General features: G+C 35.8%; 1 protein-coding gene and 1 pseudogene across 1 annotated transcript; both read left to right on the forward strand.

Moving 5' to 3' along the window:
• The first annotated feature begins 2,876 nt into the window (after window positions 1-2,876).
• On the forward strand, window positions 2,877-6,460 carry LOC120875911 (annotated as a pseudogene).
• A 9,957-nt stretch (window positions 6,461-16,417) lies between these two features.
• LOC120876633 (olfactory receptor 52A5-like) lies at window positions 16,418-17,374 on the forward strand. Its single transcript, XM_040258605.1, has one exon. The coding sequence runs from the start codon at window positions 16,418-16,420 to the stop codon at window positions 17,372-17,374; it is 957 nt and encodes a 318-aa protein (XP_040114539.1).
• Window positions 17,375-22,811: the final 5,437 nt, after the last annotated feature.

Raw genomic sequence — 22,811 nt, forward strand, 5'->3', positions numbered from 1 at the left:
AATGTTGCTCCTTCCTCTTGAAAAGGTCAGACACAGTGTTTGTTCTCAAAGGACTCCTATTCTAATTCTGATTATCCTTTTTGTCTGATTTTCTAAGAAAGAAAATTTGACTACTATTAGAGTCAGTGATGTAAAGCTTGATCATAAAATTAGTCACTGGGGAGAAAACCTATGGGTATTCAATAGCTTACTTTAATGACTAGTCTGTTCTAAATATGGAAACAGATACAGGGATTCTGCATTAAAATTATCTCTTCATTTTTTTACTTGAGATTTAGCATCATGAATCACAACTTCTTCCTGCATTACCACCCTATCTGTTGACTTTCAATATAAGATAATTTTATCATGAGATTACTGATTTACAGAAACTTTAGAGGAGAATCTCTGAGAGATTACCTAAATTTATATTTACAGAATTATGAACATGTCTCTAATGTATTGTTTTGAGAATTTCCTGATTCTAATTACATAATATTTAACAACTGATGTTTTAAATTAAAAAAGAACATTAACATAAGGCATGAACCCAAGTTCTCAGAAAAATTAGTTCTCAGTGAATTGGGAAATAATGAAAATTTCCTCAGTTTCTCTGTAGCCTCTGCTGAGTTACCTCTGGTGTCCCAATGTCAGCCCTCTGCCTTCCATTTCTAATTCTATATTTAATTCCTTTTAAGGAACATATCCACCCCTTCACTCTTTCACCCCTTCACTGTTAATTTCTTATGTCTGGGTTCACAAAAAATGATGCAAGTATTCCAGATTATCTATTTCATTAAGAATTGATGAGGCTAAATTAGCCAGATCTTATGGCAATGGTAGCTGTGAATAAAGAAGAAAAAGGCTCTATTCCAATCAAGTAACACATTTACCCATGCTCCTATATCCTTTAGTCATTAAAAATGATAAGTGATAAAGGTTTAGATAAATGATAAATGATCATAAAATGACAAATGATAAAGGTTTAGATAAATACCTAACAATACTATTCTCACCACTGCAGAGGAAGACATTCATTTTCTACTGCTTAGTTTATGTTTGCCTTTTCTTATCAACTTTGTAGAATATCAGCTGATCATATAAGAGTGGGTTTTCTTCCAACAGTTCCATTCTGAATCAGTAATCTAACCTTATATCCATGATGATCCCCAAATGTCTTGATTATTATGGTTTTATATTGAGTACTAATTGAAGATATTGTAATACTCAAAATTTATACTTTTTAAAAGATTACTTTGGATCCATCACCTTGAGTTTCCTTATAAAATATAGAATCAGTTTCTGAATTATTGGCAAAATATGTGTTAGGATTCTTACAGGTTAAATTTAAAGGAACTGACATCTTAACAATATTCTAATATATATGGGTGACATAGCTCTCTGTTGCTTTAGTTCTTGTCTACTGTGTCTCAACAATGTTTGTAATTTTCAGTACAGCATTTTGTGTTTTATTTTATCATACACAGAAATGTATCTTAATGTAACATGTTTTTATTCTCTATTACTAATTTTTATTTTTTACTTTCCAGTTATTTTTTCCAGTAACAAGAATTATTATATAACAATTATATGATACAAAACACTTTCTTATGAACCTTATATCTTATAACTTTGTTAATATCACTTATGACAAAGGCTGTTACCTTTATTAATATACTCTTTAAGACTTTTCGAATTAAAAATTGTGCCCCTTACAAATAAAGTATAAATTTGGCATCATGTGTGTCAGCCTTGCACACAAATGAAAATATTACCATTCTCTGATCCGATATTCTATTATTCTGGGAGTTATGAACCCATTCCAGTATTCTTGCCAGATAAATCCCATGGACAGAGTCTAAGACTGGTGGGCTACGGTTCTGGGGTCGCAAACAGTCAGACATGACTTAGCAACTGAGCACATCAATTCATAAAATGAGTTACAGCTATTTATCAGAACCTTACCATAACTTTTAATTTCCAATTGAGTTTTTTTAAACCACTGGATTAGTGAAGATTCTCCAGAGTAGCAGAACCAATAGGATGTAGATGGATAGATTTATTGATGGATTTAGAGACAGAGAGAGATTGATTGGGCTTCCCTGTTGGTTCAGCAGTAAAGTATCTGTCTGCAATGCAGGAGATGGGGGTTTATTCCTTGCATTGGTAAGATCTCCTGGAGGAGGGCATGGCAACCCACTCCCTTATTCTTGCCTGTAGAACTTCATGTACAGAGGAGACTGGTGGGCTGCAGTCCATAATATCTCAAAAAGTAGGATATGACTGTTAGCATGCATGCGTACATGTAATAAAAGAACATTATAGGTTCAGATTTTTTTCTTTCCAGAATTCCTTCATTGAAAGGGAAGAGAAATATTTAAAATATTTATTTAAGAGAAATTAAAAACATTTATTTGATTACATTTAATTAAAAACATTTAAAAACTGAATTCATTGGCAAAGGAGCATGTCTATATTTAATTAGACTTTAGACATTTTTTTTTGTTGATGAAAACAGTAGAAAAGGAACTCAGTTTATACAAAGAAAACTGGTGTATACAAATGTCTCTTATTTAGCCTTTTAGGAAAGAGAAGAGTAAGGAGGTGTCTGCAAGTTGTGGTAATGATTTCAGGGATAATAGGTGTGGGTGAACCCACGATGACATAACTAAAAACTGCTGGTCTCCTGTGGTTTGACTGCTGGCTAACAAATCTCTCACTTAAGGGCTATAAATTGTTTTGCTGCACACATTCACTAACAGTATTAAAATTGATAGCTAGCAGCTTTCTTCTTCAATTCAAATTGAATAAATTGACGCTATGCCTCCAAATAATATAGATCTTGGTTTTATTGGAGATTGAACACAAAAACATGATCTCAGACAAACATATAAAAGATGAAGAAAGTCTGTATTACAGAGATAAGAGGAAAGCATGAAAGGCTATCCCTGAGATGTCCACCTATCACAGATGGTTCCAGCACCAAATGGATGTGGGATTTTGACATTGGCCAGGTGCTGTTACAGATGGTCCAGATAGAAAGCATTGCAGAATATATAATACAAAAATATTAAGAAGAGTTGGTGTTTGATAAGAGTTGAGTGAGGTTGATATGAAGAACTGACAGTGCTCTTCAGATATCTGGTAAGAGCAGAACCAGTTTCCAACTTTTGACAAATAAGCCTCACTATTCCCAAGTTTACCTCAGTAACTTTTCATTACCACCTATACTCACTCCATCCTATCAACCCTGTACTCACTTATGTACTTCCCACCTGCCATCCCACTATCTGTACTTGTCAGACCATGCTCAAATGTTGCTCCTTCCTCTTGAAAAAGTCAGACACCCTGATAGTTCTTAAAGGATTCCTATTCTATACTTGATTATCTTTGAGACAGAAAAATTTTACTACTGTTAGAGTCAATGATGTATGAATTGATAAAATGAGTCATTGGGGTGCTAACCTACAGTTAGTTTAGTGACCAATTTATCCTAAAATACACAGCTACCGATGCAAACTTCCTGCATTAAAGTGATTCTGGCTGACTTGTTTCTTTCACTTGAGGTTAAGCACCACGAACCACAGCTGCTTCCTACATTGCTGCCCTGTTTGTTGACACTCAGTATAGTGTTAGCTGTTCATGAGTTTACTGACATAAACCAATTTTACTCAAAAGTCTATTAAAGAATGAAATAACCTAACCTTATTTTAACAGCTTTACTAATATTTCTCTAATATACGGTTTGAGAATTTTTTTGATTCAAAATATATAATGGTTAATGGGTAATGATTTTGATCAGATAACTTTCATGTAACACATAAGATCAAAAGCTTTCAGAAAAAATTCAATTATCAGTGAATTGAATATGATTAAATTTCTTTGCTTACTTTAAATTTATCTTCTTAAACATTTCTGTAATCCCCTGATCAGCTCTCTGTCTTCCATTTATAGTTCTATATTTGATTTCTTTTAAGGAACATGTCCCTCCAAGCCTTCATTTTCTATCAACTTCTTATGCCTGAGCCCACAAAAATGACCCATGTTCCAGATTATCTATTTCTCATTAAGAATTAATGAGCCTAAATTAATCATGTCTCATGGTAATGATAGCTCTGGAAAGTTTAAATGCAAGAACAAAGTCTATATTCTGATTAATTTACCCATTTACCAATGTTTCTTGGCTTTCCTGGTGACTGGAACATCAAGAATCTGCCTCTAACATGAGAGACCTGGGTTCAATCCCTGGATCAGGAAGATCCCCTGGAGAAGGGAATGGCAAACCACTCTAGTATTCTTGCCTGGAGAATCCCATGGACAGAGGAGCTTGGTGGGCTATAGTCCATGGGGTCCCAAAGAGTTGGACATGACTGAACGACTAGCACATACACAACAGATATTCCTACATCCTTTAGTTATAAAAAATGAGTCCCTCCTTACCTCTACATTTGTCTGCTCTTCTCTTGCTTCCTGAAGGTCCCTCCACTCTAATCACCTTGTTATGTGTATTATAGAATTTATTTTATTTATTTTAGCAGCAGAAATTTAAGTATTTTCACTATTAGAAACATAGCCAAAACTTACCACAGTTTTTTAAATTGAATTTATATATTTTTTATTACTATTATTTTTACTTTACAATATTGTATTGGTTTTGCCATACATCAACATGAATCCACCACGGGTGTACACGTGTTCCCCTTCCTGAACCCCCCTCCCACCTCCCTCCCCGTACCATCCCTCTGGGTCATCCCAGTGCACAAGCCCCAAGCATCCTGTATCCTGCATCGAACCTGGACTGGCGATTCATTTCTTTTATGATATTATACATGTTTTAAAGTAAAAACATAGCAAGAAATCTTGACCCAGATTCTGCAAATGTACACATATTTGAATGACCTTTCCTAAAACTCTTCCTCACATTCTCCTGAAAACACATCTCGTGTGACACAGAGGCAGACAACATAGATCCATACATAGGCAAAAATAGTTTGCTTTTAAGTAACAAAATGTTTGTATGTTTACTCTCCTTCTTAGAGAGCATTCTGCACTAATGTAATGGTCGAACTCTTACTAGTCCAGACCAGACCAATTGTTTTTGGCCCAGAGACAACTGAGAATAACAGAATACTGAAGCGGTAACTGGAATGTGAAATATGGAGAGAATCATCAACCTCTGACTAAAACATAATTGCCAAGTAAACTAAACAAGTATACTTTTTTGGTCCACAGTTCCGAGATGAAATAACAGACAAGTCAGCAGTGGATTCCCTTACTTAGGAATTTAGCTGGTTCTATTTAACACAGTGGCACATCATATTTTTAGGTCCTGTGGATGCCGTTCCTTAAAAAAATGATGTGCCTTTATGGATCTTTCTTTTACCTTCTATATATGAATGAGGTGGATGAAGTGTTCTGAGCTCTACCAAAACCATACACACTCAGTATGATGACTTCGGATGAAAATAGGAAATACAAGAGGGAGTAGCACTGAGAGAAATGTCTTTCGTTTGTGTCAGGTGACCCAAGGACACTGCCTACTTCCAGCATCATAGTCTTCATGCCTTTTGTGTTGACACTAATAGGGATCCCAGGTCTAGAGTCTGTGCGGTGTTGGATTGGGATTCCATTCTGTGTCCTGTATCTCACTGCTATGATCAGAAATGCCTTGCTTCTGATCATCATCAAATGAGATCCCAGCCTGCATGAGCCCAAGTATATTTTCCCAGGCATGCTAGGAGTCACAGATATTGTACTTCTTACCAGTATTGTGCCCAAATGCTTGGAATCTTCTGGTTTCATGTACCAGAAATATATTTTGATTATTGCCTGCTTCAGATGTGGCTCTTCACACATTTCAGGGCATAGAATCAGGCATCTTGCTGGCCATAGCCCTGAACTACTATGTAGTCATCTGTTAACCACTCAGACATGCTGCCATCTTAGCCCCCTTCTAGATACCCAAATAGCAGCTGAAGTAACACTCAGGAATGCCATTCTTTTAACCCCATCCTTAGTACTGATAAAGTTCCAGTTTCAGTTTTATTATAGAGCAGTCATCTCCCACTCCTACTGTGAGCATATGGCCATTGTGAAACTGGCTGCAGAAAATATCAGGGTCAACAAAATCTATGGTATGTTTATGGCTTTCAACATTGAAGTGTTTGAACTCACATTAATTACATTGTCCTATATGCAGATATTTATCACAGGTTTTTGATATCCCCAAAAGGAGGCCAGGTTGAAAGCATTCAATACTTGCATCCCTCACATCTGTGTCTTTCTCCAGTTCTGCCTCCTTGGTTTCTTCTCATTCTTTGCACATAGATTTGGTTCTCACATCCCACCTTATATTCACATCCTCTTTCCTAGCACTTATCTGTTGGTCCCTCCATTTCTCAATCCACTTGTCTATGATGCAAAGACCAAGCAGATCTGTATCCATAGGGGAAAAATGTTCTGTAAAATTTATCATAAATAATACTTTCAGGCTTTTCCTTTTGTGCAATAGTAACAATCTTTCAAAACAAAACAACAAAATTCCATGTTATTTGTGATTCCAGAATTTTCTAATTGTTATTTTTTACTGTTGTTATTTTTAATTTGCCAGCATGTAAGCTGGTTTCCAGATTCTATTTGCCCATGACAATTATTTGCCAGAAGGACTGTGGGTTTTACTTGGTTAATGAGAATAAGAAACATAAAACAATACAACAGTGAATGTGTGTCTTTTCCTTTTCTTGCAGAAATTATGATGTAATGAAAAATTCAGGAAGGGGTTTGTAGGTGCAAATAGTGTTATATTACTCAAATGGATTGTTACATATTTATGCTTATATTGTGAAAAATTATTTAAGCTTGAAAACAAATGATTTGTGTACATGTGTTAGACTTCAACATAAAGCTTTAAAATAGTAAGAAAATAAATCCTTAGAAATGAAAACAAAAGATAAAAGAAAGTCTGAGGAATTCCTGTAGGTTAAAGAAGTCTAAAGAGATATGAATATTAAATGCATTGTGTTGATCCTGAATAGGATTTTGGACAGACTATTTGTCTGCAGAAGGAAAGGGCAACCTACTCTGGTATTCATGCCTGGAAAATTCCATGGACAAAGCAACCTGGTGGGCTATAGTCCATGAGGTTACAGAAGGACTGAGCAGCAAATGTTTCACTTTCCCTCTCTCAATCTTATGAAAAATAAAATGGTTTCTTTCTCATCTTCCATTTGCTTGAGGTTTTTGTTGCTTAGTCACTAAGTCATGTCCAACTCTTTGAGACACCATGAACTCTAGCCCATCAAGCTCCTCTGTCCGTGAGATTTCCCAGGCAAGAATACTGGAGTGGGTTGCCATTTCCTTCTCCACAGGAATCCTGACCCAGGAGCTGAATATGCGTTTCCTGTGTGTCTCCTGTATTGTAAGAGGATTCTTTACTGCTGAGTCTCCTGGCATTTTCATATAAACACTGTTGTATTTTCAACATAAAGTACAAAATTTGTTGATTCTTTATCTGATTCCTAATATTACATATGCAAATGTGTACTCCCCCCCTCCCGATTGACTGCTTCCCTGCTTTTAGATTGTAGTTAGGCATTTCCTATAAGGAGTTTAGCCATTTTCCTTTTTTTCTCTATCCCTCCTAGTAGCACTCATGCTGTGTATAATATAGATCACTCTAATTTATTTGTATATTCATGACCTACACATACATGACACATTTTAATTATGAATAAATACATAATGAATGGAGCATTCTGAAAATAAATGCATAAAAATTCTACCAAATTTTCATAATAAGAACTTATTCTCAGAACAGTAATAATAATAATGACAATAATTTACATGATTTCCTAATGAGGGAATGTAGGGGAAGAGGTGTTCCAAACTCAAAAAACTTATTTTCACAGCTATAAAATGATATTTCCTGCTTTTTAATTATTTTTAATTTATTTTTAGAACAGTTTAAGGTGTTTACCAAAAAGTTGAGTAGAATGTCGAATTCCAATATAAACTTTCTCCCCAGGATAAATATTTAACAACTTTATTTGAGCTTAGCTGCCATCTTGATCAGTAAATCACATCACCTCATTTATTGTATGTATTCTAAATTTAAAAGCATATATCTAATAATCTTTTTAGTATGGTTTCTGTATATTATAATGAATCATTTTTTTTAATTTATTGAGATATAATTTACATACCATGTAGCACAATCTTTTAAGAGTATACGACTCTGGCTTTCATCACTATTATCAAATTCCTGAACATTTTCATCATCCTAATAAAGATATTCCATCCCCCTCTAGCAGCCACTCCCCATTCTCCTGCTCCCACTTCATGGCACACATTAATTGACTTTCTGTGTCTGTGATTTCACTTCTCTGGACATCTCATATAAGTGAAATGAAATAATATTTGACGTTTTATTTCTGGCTGCTTTCACTTAGAATAATGTTCTCAAGGTTCATTTGGATTGTAGCATAAATAAGAGTTTCATTTATCTTCATATTTGAATGATATTTAATGCTTGAGATACCTGAGTCTACTCTGGCACCGAGGAAACACATCTCTCTCCAAATAAGATTTTCTATGATCCCTCTCTCTCTGCCTTCTAATGACATCTATTATCACTCAGAAAATTCCACAAGGGATGTCCAGGCTTGTTTTTATTTTTCACATTTCACTTAAACTTATTTCTTTTTCCTTGATTATATGCACTGGTTTTGGGTTTTATATCTCCAGTGCAGATACTCAGCTGTGGCTGATTTCAATCTGCTGATGTGAATCACGGGGTGTCCAGGTGTGAAGACATGCACATACCCTGATCCAGGCTGAGCTGGCTTATCTGTTTATCTGCCTTCAATCCTATACCATTGCTTTTTCTAAGATGATGATGATTTTATGGCTGTTTAATAAGAGGATGTGGTCAGTAAGTCTCTTAATTCAAAAGGAATAGAGCTTCTAAATAGGGCCTGATCCAATGACATAGGGCAAAACCAGTGTGATTTTAATTAAGGCCTTTAGGTAATCCAGGATTGATAACTTGTCTCTTGTACTTTTCAGGAAATTGAAATATTTTCCTTCCTCCTATTGATGCTAAAGTTTAAAATCCCTATAAAAGTGAAGTCGCCCAGTTGTGTCCGACTCTTTGCGACCCCATGGACTAGTAGCCTACCAGGCTCCTCCCTCCATGGGATTCTCCAGGCAAGAGTACTAGAGTGGGTTGCCATTTCCCTATAGTGAGTCATAAACCTTGATTAAACCAAGTAAGTATAATACCTGACATAAATAACAGTTTCAGGTTGGGAAATTGATATCAATTTTAGAAGGACACGAAAATTTTTGAAAATGTATACTATTTTTTCATGACCTCTGAACATAACTGGGACAATTTGGAGAAAGATGGTTTGGAATCAGAAAAGATTTGTGTCTCCAGATTTTGCCCAGAAGAAGATCAGAAACTGACTGGTAACTGAGGCTCTGAGGTGAACATTCATTCCCAGTCAGCCCCAACCATGTGCCTAAATAAGAAATATTGGTACCCCAACTAGAATTAAACTACAAAAATACATATTTTCACTTCTCTGCCAGCATGTCCATGCTGATCAATCTGAATATCTCAAGATGTTATTGTCTACCTTTATTATTTCATCATTTTTTAATAAGCATCATTGATTTTTTTGTGTGTGGTCTTGGGGCACTGTCTTCTCTTAGGAATTTTTAAAAGAAGGCTCATTTTATTTCCCAGTTCCAAGGTGAAACCAAAGTTTGAGAAATTTTTTTAGATGCAAAACCATTAGAGAATAAATCTTGTATGTTCTGAACAAGAGTATGGCTTTTTCATTCCTGTCTCCAGTGACCCTGAAAGCTCACCAGGGACTGGTAAAAACCAATCCCCCAGGTGCCTGCTATAGTACAAAACACTCATCCTTCACTATCTGAAACATCAGATCATTTTCTGCTTTATGGTTTCAACCTTTATCACCACAGAGGATTCCTGGTAAGTCTTTGGGTTTGAAATTCTGCACTGAGTGTGGGAAACTGGAGGCTTGGTTTCATTATATATACACATATATATATACATACACACACACACATACACACATAACTTGATCATATAATTCCAGGATAAAAAAATATATAATCTTACAGTAATTAAGTGATCAAACTCTAGGAAGATGTGTCCTATGCTTTTCACAGCATTTCAGAATCAATTAAGCCATGCTTGGTCACAAACTGTAACGTGAGGTTGACAAAATGAAGGACCTTTAGAGAATAATATCTGTGCTGATAGATGAATGGAAATCTTATTTGTTAAGAGATCAGGAAATTATACATGTTTAGACTAGAAAAGATGCAGGAAGAAAAGATATCCTTCAAGTAATCCAGTAGAAATCCTCTTTCAGATAAAATGCTCTTTTAATATCTCAAGTGATTTGTGAGAAAAAGGTAAAAGTTCATTTATTAAAAACTGGCATTTATTGACAGATCAATACACCTTTGTTTCCTTCCAAATATTTAGATGGATTATGTCATATAATACTCACAATCACGCTGTCATATGTTTCTATCCACGAATATGTCTTTAGTAATGAAATCGAGACCATGTAAAGTTTCATAACTGTCTGTGTCAGATTTAAACTCTGTTGACTGAGTTCAGATCCTGTGCAATTCACTGCCATGACTCATAGCTAATGTGCATCACTGGATTGCAGATTTGGGAATTTAATAAGGAATTTAGAAGGAACCCATTTAAGGATGTTGTATAGAAGATCTGTTGACATTCAGAGCTGACCTGAAATGTGGCAAGCTATCTGAGAAAACAAAGAGAGTCCTCTGTCACTGCAGGACTTGAGATAGAGCTCAGTGGGTGAATGTCAGAGAGTTCATTTAGGAAAAATTCCTGAGATTGTAGGGAGTGTGGATTTAGAGCCCTGAATTCCTTAAATCTTTTAGATCCTGAAATTCAGCTTGAATCAAAATTGGACCTATATATAACACTAATAATTCAAGTTTTATACTATAAAAATGACCAAAGTATATTTACTTTGGTTTATGAATTTCAGTGTTTAAGATATCTTTCTTCTTTTTCTAAACAAACACATCTATACACACAAAGTTCCTTTCAACTTGTCTTTTGTCATCCATTGCTATAATTCTCAACCCAAGAACACTCTTAGCCTCATCCCTTCCAATTTCTGTTACATAAAGACAATGAGTCCAACAGATTTTGAATTCTTTTTATTCTTTTGCTAGACCACATCTCCTCTTAATATAATGTATGGACTATCACAGATATCTTTCTGACTTAGTCTGCCATCTAAGTCTCATCACACTGAGCTGCCAGGTCTTTTAAGCCATTCATCCAGCTGCTAGAAGATGAATTTTTTTTTACCTTCCAAAAAAGATGATCTTAAATCCTAAAATGTTAAATCATTTGGTTTAAAACATTAACTTCACTTTTTGTATTCTTTGCTTTTTATTATCCATCATTTCTGCTTATGAACTATATTATATATGAAACACATTTATTTATATACAGCCCTGCCATAGCTCACAATCTTCTGTGGTTTTTGTACAAACTATTTTCTATTTGAGTGCCCCTCACATCTCTTTTATCTGATTATGATTCCACTTCCTAGGCAATTTATTCTCTCAATTTGATTAAAGGCACATACCATTAATTCTTAATCATTAAAGACTGTCATTTTTTTTTTTCTACCCTGTAAGAAAACAGGAGAAGGCAATGGCAACCCACTCAAGTACTCTTGCCTGGAAAGTCCCATGGACAGAGGAGCCTGGTAGGCTGCAGTCCATGGGGTCGCAAAGTTGGACACAACTGAGCGACTTCACTTTCACTTTTCACTTTCATGCATTGGAGTAGGAAATGGCAACCCACTCCAGTGTCCTTGCCTGGAGAATCCCAGGGACTGCGGAGCCTAGTGGACTGCTGTTTACGGGGTCGCACAGAGTCGAACATGACTGAAGCGACTTAGCAGCAGCAGCAGCAGCAGCAGTAAAAAAACAATATTTAATAATCAAGGAAGAATAGAAGAAAATTCTTCTTGCTATAGAAGGATATTAGGACTCATGAAGTTAGTGTCAATGAAAAAAACTAATCTAAGAAATAGAAAGGGCTACAGCATAGTAAAAAGCAAAGACATTGTTTTGCTGACAAAGATCCATATAGTCAAAGCTATAGTTTTTCCAGTAGTCACGTATGTATGTGAGAATTGCACTATAAAGAAGACTGAGGGCCAGAATTGATGCTTTTGAACTCTGGCGTTGAAGACTCTTGATAGTCTCTTGGACTGCAAGGAGATCAAACCAGTCCATCCTAAAGAAATCAATCCTGAATATTCACTGGAAGGACTGATGCTGAAGCTGAAGTTCCAATACTTTGGTCACCTGATGAGAAGAACTGACCCATTGGGAAATACCCTGATGCTGGGAAACACTGAAGGCAGGAGGAGAAGGGGATGACAGAGGGTGAGGTGACTGGATGGCATCACTTACTCAATGGACATGAGTTTGAGCAAACTCCAGGAGACAGTGAAGGACAGGGAAGCCTGGAGTACTGAAGTCCATGTGGTTACAAAGAGTCAGACATGGATGAGAGACTGAACAACAACAAGAAATAGAAAATGTTATTTAAGCCAAATTGAGGATTATAACTTAGGAATAGCATCTTAAAAAGCTCTCAGAACTGTTCCCCCTATTAGAACTCAAAGCACAGTTATATATAAATTTTTTGAGACAGACAACTGTCCCTTAAAAGATGTATTTTTGACAGTTTACATGATCCAGATCTGCAAGTACAAAGTGGTGGGTTATTCTGAGCCCTTAGAAGATCAAAGAGTTTTAAGGAGTTGTCACTGGTTCCAGGAGACTATTGCTCTTTATAGTGGAGAAGTTATGTCTGCAGATGGCAGCAGTTTGGCCAATGCATACTTCATATAAACAATGCATAGTAGGGAAGAAGGGAGGCAAAAGGACAAGAGGGTATGTTTTCATGTTTAAATTTTTTGTCTTATGTATATAATATGAATTTCATTTCACATTAGAAATGTAAAACTATCACCTGTAAAGGAAACTACTTTAGTACTTTCTTCATAAGAGATATAATCTTTCAGACAGAAGACACTCTTGTCTATTTTATATATCTGCTTGTTTGTTTACTGCAGTCTTCTCTTGTTGCTCAACTTTCTCTAATTATTCACAATATTTACTTCTGTAGAGCTTTGATTTCCATGGTATTCAGATTCTATTGAACAAATATTCCTTATATGACCAAGTTAAATCTCTCAAATTAACATTCCGGATAAAGAGAATAGCACACAATTTTTTGAGAAAAGTCACAGAGATTGTTGGAGTGTATGTGGAGGAATGATGTTGCAAGTGGAGTTCTTTGTCAGACATGTAGCATCTGATAAACATATACTATATTGTATGTGTTTTGTGGTGAAATAAGAAGTTAATGTAGGAGATATTTTCTTTCAGATTCTGAGGAAGAACAAACTGATTGAAATATTTAGTGTATTTTCATTAAAAACTCATCCCATCATGATTCAGTTACACTCTTTTATCTATCTCAAAATACTTAGTAAATTAGATCTGTAAAATCTCAGAGGACACAAACTACCTTTTTATTTTTTCTGGGTCAATAGTCCATAGAATTTAGATCAAAATATTATTTATAATAGCAAAAAGTCTCAGTTTTCACTAAAAAATAAGGTAATGATGTCAATGGCTTCTCTGGTGCCTCAGTGATAAAGAATCCACCTGCTCGTGCAGGAGATGTGTGTTTGATCCCTTGGTCAGGAAGATCCCCTGGAGAAGGAAATGGCAACCCACTCCAATATTCGGACATGACTTGGTGACTTAAAAACAACAACAAAATGATGCCAGTATCTTAATCCAAGGAAAATAAAGCAATTTAAAAGTTAAAATCCTTAAAAACAGAACAATGCAAAACATATTTGATAAATGGTCATCACTTTTTGGACATCACTTTTTGAATTCCAAGCACTCTGCACAATATATTTACTTCATATACCTACAATAAATAAGTTGATATTTGTTTCCCATTTTCTGCAAATAATACTTGGATCATAGTGGATGTTTAATTGACATGTATTGAATAAAATCACTAGGAAATAAACTTCTCAAATGTGTGTAGTAGTGTTAAATTCTAATTTGCAAAGCATCTATTCTGATATATTGTATTATTTGCTCAATGGAGAGATCCTGAACGTAGGTCTCCAAAAGGAAAACCTTGACAGCAGATGAATAAATTTTAAGGAAAAAAGAGCAATAAATGCTCTTGCAATTGACCTGAGATAGGTCATAGATATCATTTTTTGTCTCAGAGATAATCTATCAAGGAGAAAACTTGAAGGATAACAGAAAGGACAAGAATGTGAGATTTTTTCTTGTTCCAAATCTGTTGTTTTAGGATTTCTCTTTGTCTTTATGCTTTATATGTTGTCTTAATGGTTCCAAAAATGAGCTGTACAATTAATCAAAGGAAATATTTATAATTAGCAAATTCATATTTTACTTTTACTGGGGTTAAAACACACACATATGAACATATATTATATGCCATTCAGGAAGAAATATTAGGGAATTGGCGGGAAGATCTGCTGGAGAAGGGATAGACTACCCATTCCAGTATTCTTGGGCTTTCCGTGTGGCTCAGCTGGTAAATAATCCTCCTGCAATGATGGAGACCTGGGTTTGATCCCTGGGTTGGGAAGATCCCCTGGAGAAGGGAATGGCTATCTACTCCAGTATTCTGGTCTGGAAAATTCCATGGGCTGTATGGTCCTTGGGATAACAAAGAGTCGGATACGACTGAGCAACTTTCATTAGCAGGCAAGAAAAACTCTGAAGACTTTGGAAAATGATAAGGCAAAGCCAGTCATAGGAGGCCCTGGAAGCATACAGTGTTATGGGTGAAGTAATCACTGAAGGGCAGAGACTAAGAGATGAATCTGCTCCTATGTAAAACAGCTATATAAAAGAAAAAAGTTTACTTCTATAGAAATTGTAGTTGTAGTGGCTATAAGATGCCCGAGGCTTTAAGTAAAGGAAATATTGAATTTCATTACTGCAAATAGTTAAGAAAAACTAAATATTCAGGCTTAATGTTTATTGATAATGAAAGGGAAGCATAGGAGGTATAGGTTGGTACTTGAAATTGAATACAAGTGATATGCATACAACAAGGCATAGTGAGAAAAGATCTAAAAGGGAGATCTTCAAGCTAAGGATAAAGGGTAACTTGAAGGATGATGGAGAGGACAAGAACATGAGATTTTCCTTCAAGCTATCCTTCAAGCTAAGGATAAAGGGTAACATCCATTATCTAAAAAGAAATTATACAAATGAACTTATATACAAAACAGAAACAGAATCAAAAGACTTTGAGAATGAGATTAGGGTTGCTGGGGAAAAGGAAGAGGGAAGGGACAGTTAGGGAGTTTGGGAACAATGTGTACAGACTATTATTTTATAATTGATAACCAACAAGGACTTACTGTATAGCACATGGAACTCTGTCCAGTGTTTTGTGGATGGAATTCTGTTCAGTGTTATGTGGCCGCCTGGATGGGAGGGGAGTTTGAGGGGGAATGGATATATGTATATGTATGGCTGAGTCCCTTCACTGTTCACCTGAGACTATCACAGCATTGTTTGTTAATTGGCTATATCCCAATACAAAATAAAAAGTTTTTTAAAAATCAAAAATAAAATAAAAATAATGGATTTGTCTTATCAGAGTTTAAGGAACGGAAGGTAAAGATGTAGAGCTTGTCTTTGGGAAAATACTGAAAATTTGAAAAATTAGATTTAAAGCAGTCCGAGAGTCTATTGTAGAGGGATCCAATCATGAAAAGACTAACCTAGAAAAAAAAAAGTGAGTTTCAAAATGAAAAATATTCTCATTAAACTTGTTTTCTGATCATAATCAAGCAGAATGATTTACCACTGGTATAGATCCTTCATGTCTAATCTAGGTACAGTTTAGTTCTTGAAATTCTTTACTCTGAATTAAATGAATTGTTCCATCAATTTGAATTGGTGGGTCATAAAGACAGCACTGAGGGTGATTAGCAAACACAAGCTAAAGGGAATTTATTTGTTCCAATAGTCAAGGACTAGAAAGAAGTTATCCAGTCCACTTAATTTTTCTCATTGAAAATGATAAAGCCATGCAGAAACATAGAATCTCATAGTTGATCATTGAAAAACATTGGGAAAAGAGATGGAAAATTAGAAAGGAGCCATTGGGACCGATAAAATGGTATCCTCCTAAGCGAACTAAAGTACGTTTTACTTAAATAATTTATCCTTATTTTTAATTTTTGAGACTTAACAGGGAATAGGAGATGAAACAGCAATATCCCTACTTGATTCTACTGACCAGATCACCATGCTCCGCCCCAATGGCTCAGTCTTCATGCCCTCTGTTTTAACACTCATCGGGATTCCTGGCCTGGAGTCAGTGCAGTGCTGGATCGGGATTCCATTCTGTGTCATGTACCTTATGGCAGTAATTGGGAATACTCTAATTTTGGTGATAATCAAATATGAAAACAGCCTCCATAGTCCTATGTACATTTTTCTCGCTATGTTGGGGGCCACAGACATTGCACTTAGCACTTGTATTCTCCCCAAAATGTTAGGTATCTTCTGGTTTCATTTGATAGAGATTTCTTTTGAAGCCTGTCTTCTACAAATGTGGTTTCTTCACTCATTCCAGGGAATTGAATCAGGTGTCCTATTGGCGATGGCGCTAGATCGCTATGTGGCCATCTGTAATCCCTTGAGACATGCCAGCATCTTCTCCCAAAAACTCTTGACTCACATTGGGGTTGGGGTGACACTCAGGGCTGCCATACTTGGCGCACCATGCTTGGTACTAATCAAATATCGTCTCAAATTCTACCGAACCACAATCGTCTCCCACTCTTACTGTGAGCACATGGCCATTGTGAAGCTGGCTATTGACGATATACGGATCAACAAGATCTATGGTCTATTTGTTGCCTTCACTATCTTAGGATTTGACATAATCTTTATCACCTTGTCCTACATTCAGATCTTTATCACCGTCTTTCAACTGCCCCAGAAGGAGGCAAGATTGAAAGCTTTTAATACATGCATCGCTCATATTTGTGTCTTCCTGCAATTCTACCTCCTTGGCTTCTTCTCTTTCTTCACACATAGGTTTGGTTCTCACATACCACCATACGTTCATATCCTTTTATCTAACCTTTACCTCTTGGTCCCACCTTTTCTCAACCCAATCGTCTATGGAGTGAAGACCAAACAAATCCGTGACCATGTGCTAACAATATTTATATGCTCCAAACATCTTAATCATTAGTGGATATTTCTAAAGAAAATTTAGGTTAGTTCAAAGTAGCAACATCCACATGCTAAAAGCTAGGTCTTCTACACATTTCTACATCTGAAAAAATATTTTAAATCTCTGATACTCATAATGGAAGGAGACACTTAATGAATCATCCAATACTTAAGAACTTTGGTTTACTATTCTAAGAAACTCTTATATTGTGATTTCCAATTGTTTCCATTATTGTTTTTGCCCTGTCCTTTACAACCTAGAGCTTTCTCTTGACTAACACTTAGACCTGCACAGATAAGTAAATTGTAGAAAACAGCAGTTGATCCCAGATAACTTCTAAGGATTACGTCACTCATTCGTATCTTCAAACTGTTAATCCAACTCTTAGCTGTAATTATAGCCATGAGTCATTTTCTGATATCTCCTTGTGAATCTATATTTTGAAAATTTTAATGACATCTATTTTTGTCTACCTTTTTTCTGAAATACTGATATAAAAATAATATAAAATCAATAACACCAATGACAACAACACAAAACCTTAGGATGTAAGCTAAATTCTGTAAGCATGGAATTAGTGGTATAAGAAAGATAGCACAAAAATGGTTTATAAAAATAAATTAGGTCTATTCAGAGACAAAATGTTTTTAGGAAACAAAATGATCATAGGACTTAAATAGAGCACATCCTTCAAGAGGCATTTTAATACTTTAACCCAAATTTGAGTTTTACCCAAATTTGAAGGTTTAAGTTGTAGAATTAAAAATAGAGACAAATATATTCCAATGCTTAAAAATCATCTGCTGCAAGTATGTAGAGGACAGTAACTTTGTCTTATTTACACTTGTATGAACAAGGATAATACCTGAGATTTTTTAAAACTTCAATAAAAATGGCATTGTATAATGAACAATTTAACATTTCCCTATTTTTTATCAATTGTATTCAAGATCAATTAACTTGAAGGCTTTAAGATAACATATAACATTATCTTACAGAAAATCAGCATTATAGAGAGTTTAATCCAATATTATCAATGTAAACAATGATGATGCCCTGAATGAATTAATATATCATCTTAAAATATGAGCTAAAATCAAACCTGTCATGGGAGAAACTGACTTCCAAAAAAAGACTTCATCTCTTTCTTTACTCTTTGCTATTCCTCTGCCCATGCACCTTCATGTTCCCCCAGGATGCTGCACTGGTAGAGATCATGTTTAAATTGTCTTCAATCAATCTTTAACACTGAGGACTCATGAGAGTTTTTAAGAAGAACCAAGTACACAGGGAGGGACATCTCGTTTCTAATTTTGGACTGATGCACAGTTCAAGAAAGAAATAAACCAAGGAAACACTTTACTACAATAAAGCATGGAGGTAGAAGAAATTTTGGAATGACATCTTGTTGAATAATGCAAAAATAAATTTGACCCATAAAGTATTTGGCTTTAAAAATCTCTGTAAATATAAATCATGAAACAAAATGTGAAAAAAAATACAGTGAGAGAAGGAATACAAAACTTGTTAATGGATAATCAGATATATGTAAAAGATATATGACGAAATAAAAACTAAATCTAACTATATACTATCTATAAAAGAGTCAATAGATTTAAGAATTATGAACAGATAGAGGCTGAAAGTAAATGCACAGAAGAAATTTCATGACAATGGCAAACAAAAGGCAGGTATGAGGATGCTTTTATCAGACAAAATAAGCTTTTAGCTAAAATCGTCAGCATGAATTCCCTGTAGGTCCAGTGGATAGGACTTGGCACTTTCACTGCCTTGGGCCAGGGATTTGGTCCCTGGTCAGGGAACTAAGCACTTCCCAGGTGGCTCAGAGGTAAAGAATCCCCAGCCAGTGCAGGAGACACAGGAGATGTGGGTTTGATCCCTGGGTTGGGAAGATCCCCAGAGGAGGAAATGGCAACCCAGCTCCAGGATTCTTGCTTGGAAAATTCCAAGGACAGAGGAGCTGTAATCTAAAGTCCATGGGGTTAGTCTCTAGTCCATGGGCTATATTCCATGGGGTAGCAAAGAGTCAGACAAGACTGAGCAACTAAGCATGCATGCAGAGAATTAAGATCTTGTAAGCTGCAGAGCATGGCAAAAAAAGAAAAAAAAAAGTCACTTAAAAGCAAAGACATCATGTAATATTAAAAGGGAGAATTCGCTATGAAAATACATTATAAATACTAGAGACCCCAAATATGTGAAGCAAGCATTAATATAACTAAAGGGAGATATACACAGCCACACAAAAAATAGTAGGAGAGTTCAATATGCCACTTTCAATAGTGAATGGAACATAAAATTTATATCAGAATTGCCTCATTAAAAGGAAGGGTCACATAGAAGGAATTCTATTTAAATAGAATTCATTAGCATAGAGCATGTTTGCATTTAAATAGACTTTATGCTTATTTGTCAATGAGAACAACAGACAATAAATTCCTATGGTGCTCTGGGAGGGATGGGGTGAGGAGGGAGGTGGGAGGGGGCTTCAGAACAGTGGGACTCATGTATATACCCATGGCTGATTAATGTTAATGTATGACAAAAACCACCATATTGTAAAGTAATTAACCTCCAAATAAAATAAATGAATTAATTTAAAAAAAGCCTATTAAAAATAAATCTCTGTACTTAGCCTGTGTGTGGTGTGGAGGTGGAGAATGGTAAAGAATTATCTGAAAGTTGTAGCAATGATTTCAGGGATACTGCATCTGGTCCCATCACTTCATGGGAAATAGATGGGGAAACAGTGGAAACAGTGTCAAATTTTATTTTGGGGGGCTCCAAAATCACTACAGATGGTGATTTCAGCCATGAAATTAAAAGACACTTACTCCTTGGAAGGAAAGTTATGACCAACCTAGACAGCATATTCAAAAACAGAGACATTACTTTGCCAACAAAGGTCCATCTAGTCAAGGCTATGGTTTTTCCAGTAGTCATGTATGGATGTGAGAGTTAGACTGTGAAGAAAGCTGAACACCAAAGAATTGATCCTTTTGAACTGTGGTGTTGGAGAAGACTCTTGAGAATCCCTTGGATTCTCCCTTGGACTGCAGGGAGATCCAACCAGTCCATTCTAAAGGAGATCAGTCCTGGGTGTTCTTTGGAAGGACTGATGCTGAAGCTGAAACTCCAATATTTTGGCCACTTCATGCGAAGAGTTGACTCATTGGAAAAGACTCTGATGCTGGGAGGGATTGGGGGCAGGAAGAGAAGGAGACGACAGAGGATGAGATGGCTGGATGACATCACTGACTCGATGGACATGAGTTTGAGTGAACTCTAGGAGTTTGTGATGGACAGGGAGGCCTGGAGCACTGCGATTCATGGGGTTGCAAGGAGTCGGACACGACTGAGTGACTGAACTGAACAGAGGTGCAGATAACCCAAAGAGTCATGATTAAAACCCTGTGTCATTAGCTAGTGGGTAATAAATGCCTCATTTTGTGTTTATAACTCCTCCTTCTTCATAATTCCATTAGAAAACATTTAAATCAGTAGCTAGCAGCTTTTTGTTCCAATTCAAGCTGAATAAATTGATGCTATACCCCAGAATAACACAGATCTTGTGAGTTTTACTGGAGGATAAATGCAAAAACATTATCTCAGACAGACCTGCAAAATATGAGGGATTTCTGTATTGCAGATAAAAAAGAAAAGCATAAAAATTTATCTCAGAGATGGGCACCCATGGCAGATGGCCCAGCACCATATAATTAAAGTTCCTGATGTTGACTATGTGCAGTTACAAAGGTACAGGTAAAAGGAAGAGCTATTTCAGGACACATGATGCAAAGGAATAAGACAAGCTGAGGAGTTCCAAGCCATGGGTGATAGTGATATGAAAATGACAGTACTCTTCATGTATCTAGTTACAGCAGAACCAACTCCCAACAGTTGGTGAGTAAGTCTCTTTACTCCCAAATTTATCTTCATAGTTTTTCATTACCATTTTTTTCAATAATAATCACCCCATCCCATCATCCTTGTATTCACTTACATACTTCCCACCTGCTATTCTTCTCTCTGTACTTGTCAGATCATGTTCAAATCCTACATTAAAATTACCTTTTTATTCTTTTACTTGCGTTTTAGCAGCCTGAACCACAACTGCTTCCTGCATTACTGCCCGATTTATTGACTATTCATTGTAGGGTTAGCTTTTCATGAGATTACTGACATAAAGCAACTTTATTGGAGAGTCTATGAAAGAAAGAAATAAGCTAACTTTATTTTCTCAGAATTATAAACAATTCTCCAATGTTTAGTTTTGAGGATTATTTGATTTAAATTATATAACATTTAACAAGTAATGCTTTTGATCAGAAAAAAAAATACAATTCATGAACCAGGTTTTCAAAAAAAATTAGTTCTCAGTGAGTTGAGAAATGATCAAAAATTCCTCAATTTCTCAGTAGTGTCTGCTCAGTTATCTCTATTCTATGTTTAACTCCTTTTAAGGAACATATCATTGCATTTCTTCATTTTCTATTAATTCTTTATGTGTGGGTTCACAAGAATGACGCAAGTATTCCAGATTATTTATTTCATTAAGAACTGATAAGCCTAAATTATCCAGATCTTATAGTACTGGTAACTTTGAACTGTTAAAGCCCACAAAACAAGACTCTATTCCAGTTAAGTTACATATTTACACATGTTCCTATATCCTTGAGTCTTTAAGAATGAGTCTTCTTACTGCTATACATGACTCCTGATGCTTCTCTTGCTTCCTTGGAGATTGCTCCCTCTAATTATCTGTAATATATATTACAGTTATTAAAGAATTTTTTAAATCTAATGTAAGGGCAAAAACGTTAAGGATTTAAACTTTTAGAATTATAGGCAAAAATATAGGTTTACTAGAAATGTAAACTGTAGCAATGAACTTTAGCCCAAATTCAATAAATCTTTATGGATTTCAATGACCTTTTCTTAAACTCTTCCTTCACCTTCTTCTGAAGAATATTCTGTCTTACATAGGGACAGATAGTATAATTTGATAGATGGATATATATATGTATCAGTTCAGTTCAGTCGCTCAGTCATGTCTGACTCTTTCGACCCCATGAATCACAGCACGTCAGGCCTCCCTGTCCATCACCAACTCCCGGAGTTCACTCAGATTCACCTCCATCGAGTCAGTGATGCCATCCAGACATCTCATCCTCTGTCGTCCTCTTTTCCTCCTGCCCCCAATCCCTCCCAGCATCAGAGTCTTTTCCAATGAGTCAACTCTTCGTATGAGGTGGCCAAAGTACTGGAGTTTCAGCTTTAGCATCATTCCTTCCAAAGAAATCCCAGGGTTGATCTCCTTCAGAATGGACTGGTTGGATCTCCTTGCAGTCCAAGGGACTCTCAAGAGTCTTCTCCAACACCACAGTTCAGAAGCATCAATTCTTCAGTGCTCAGCTTTCTTCACAGTCCAACT

This window comes from Oryx dammah, unplaced genomic scaffold (assembly GCF_014754425.2).
Source record: "Oryx dammah isolate SB20612 unplaced genomic scaffold, SCBI_Odam_1.1 HiC_scaffold_17, whole genome shotgun sequence".
NCBI lineage: Eukaryota > Metazoa > Chordata > Mammalia > Artiodactyla > Bovidae > Oryx > Oryx dammah.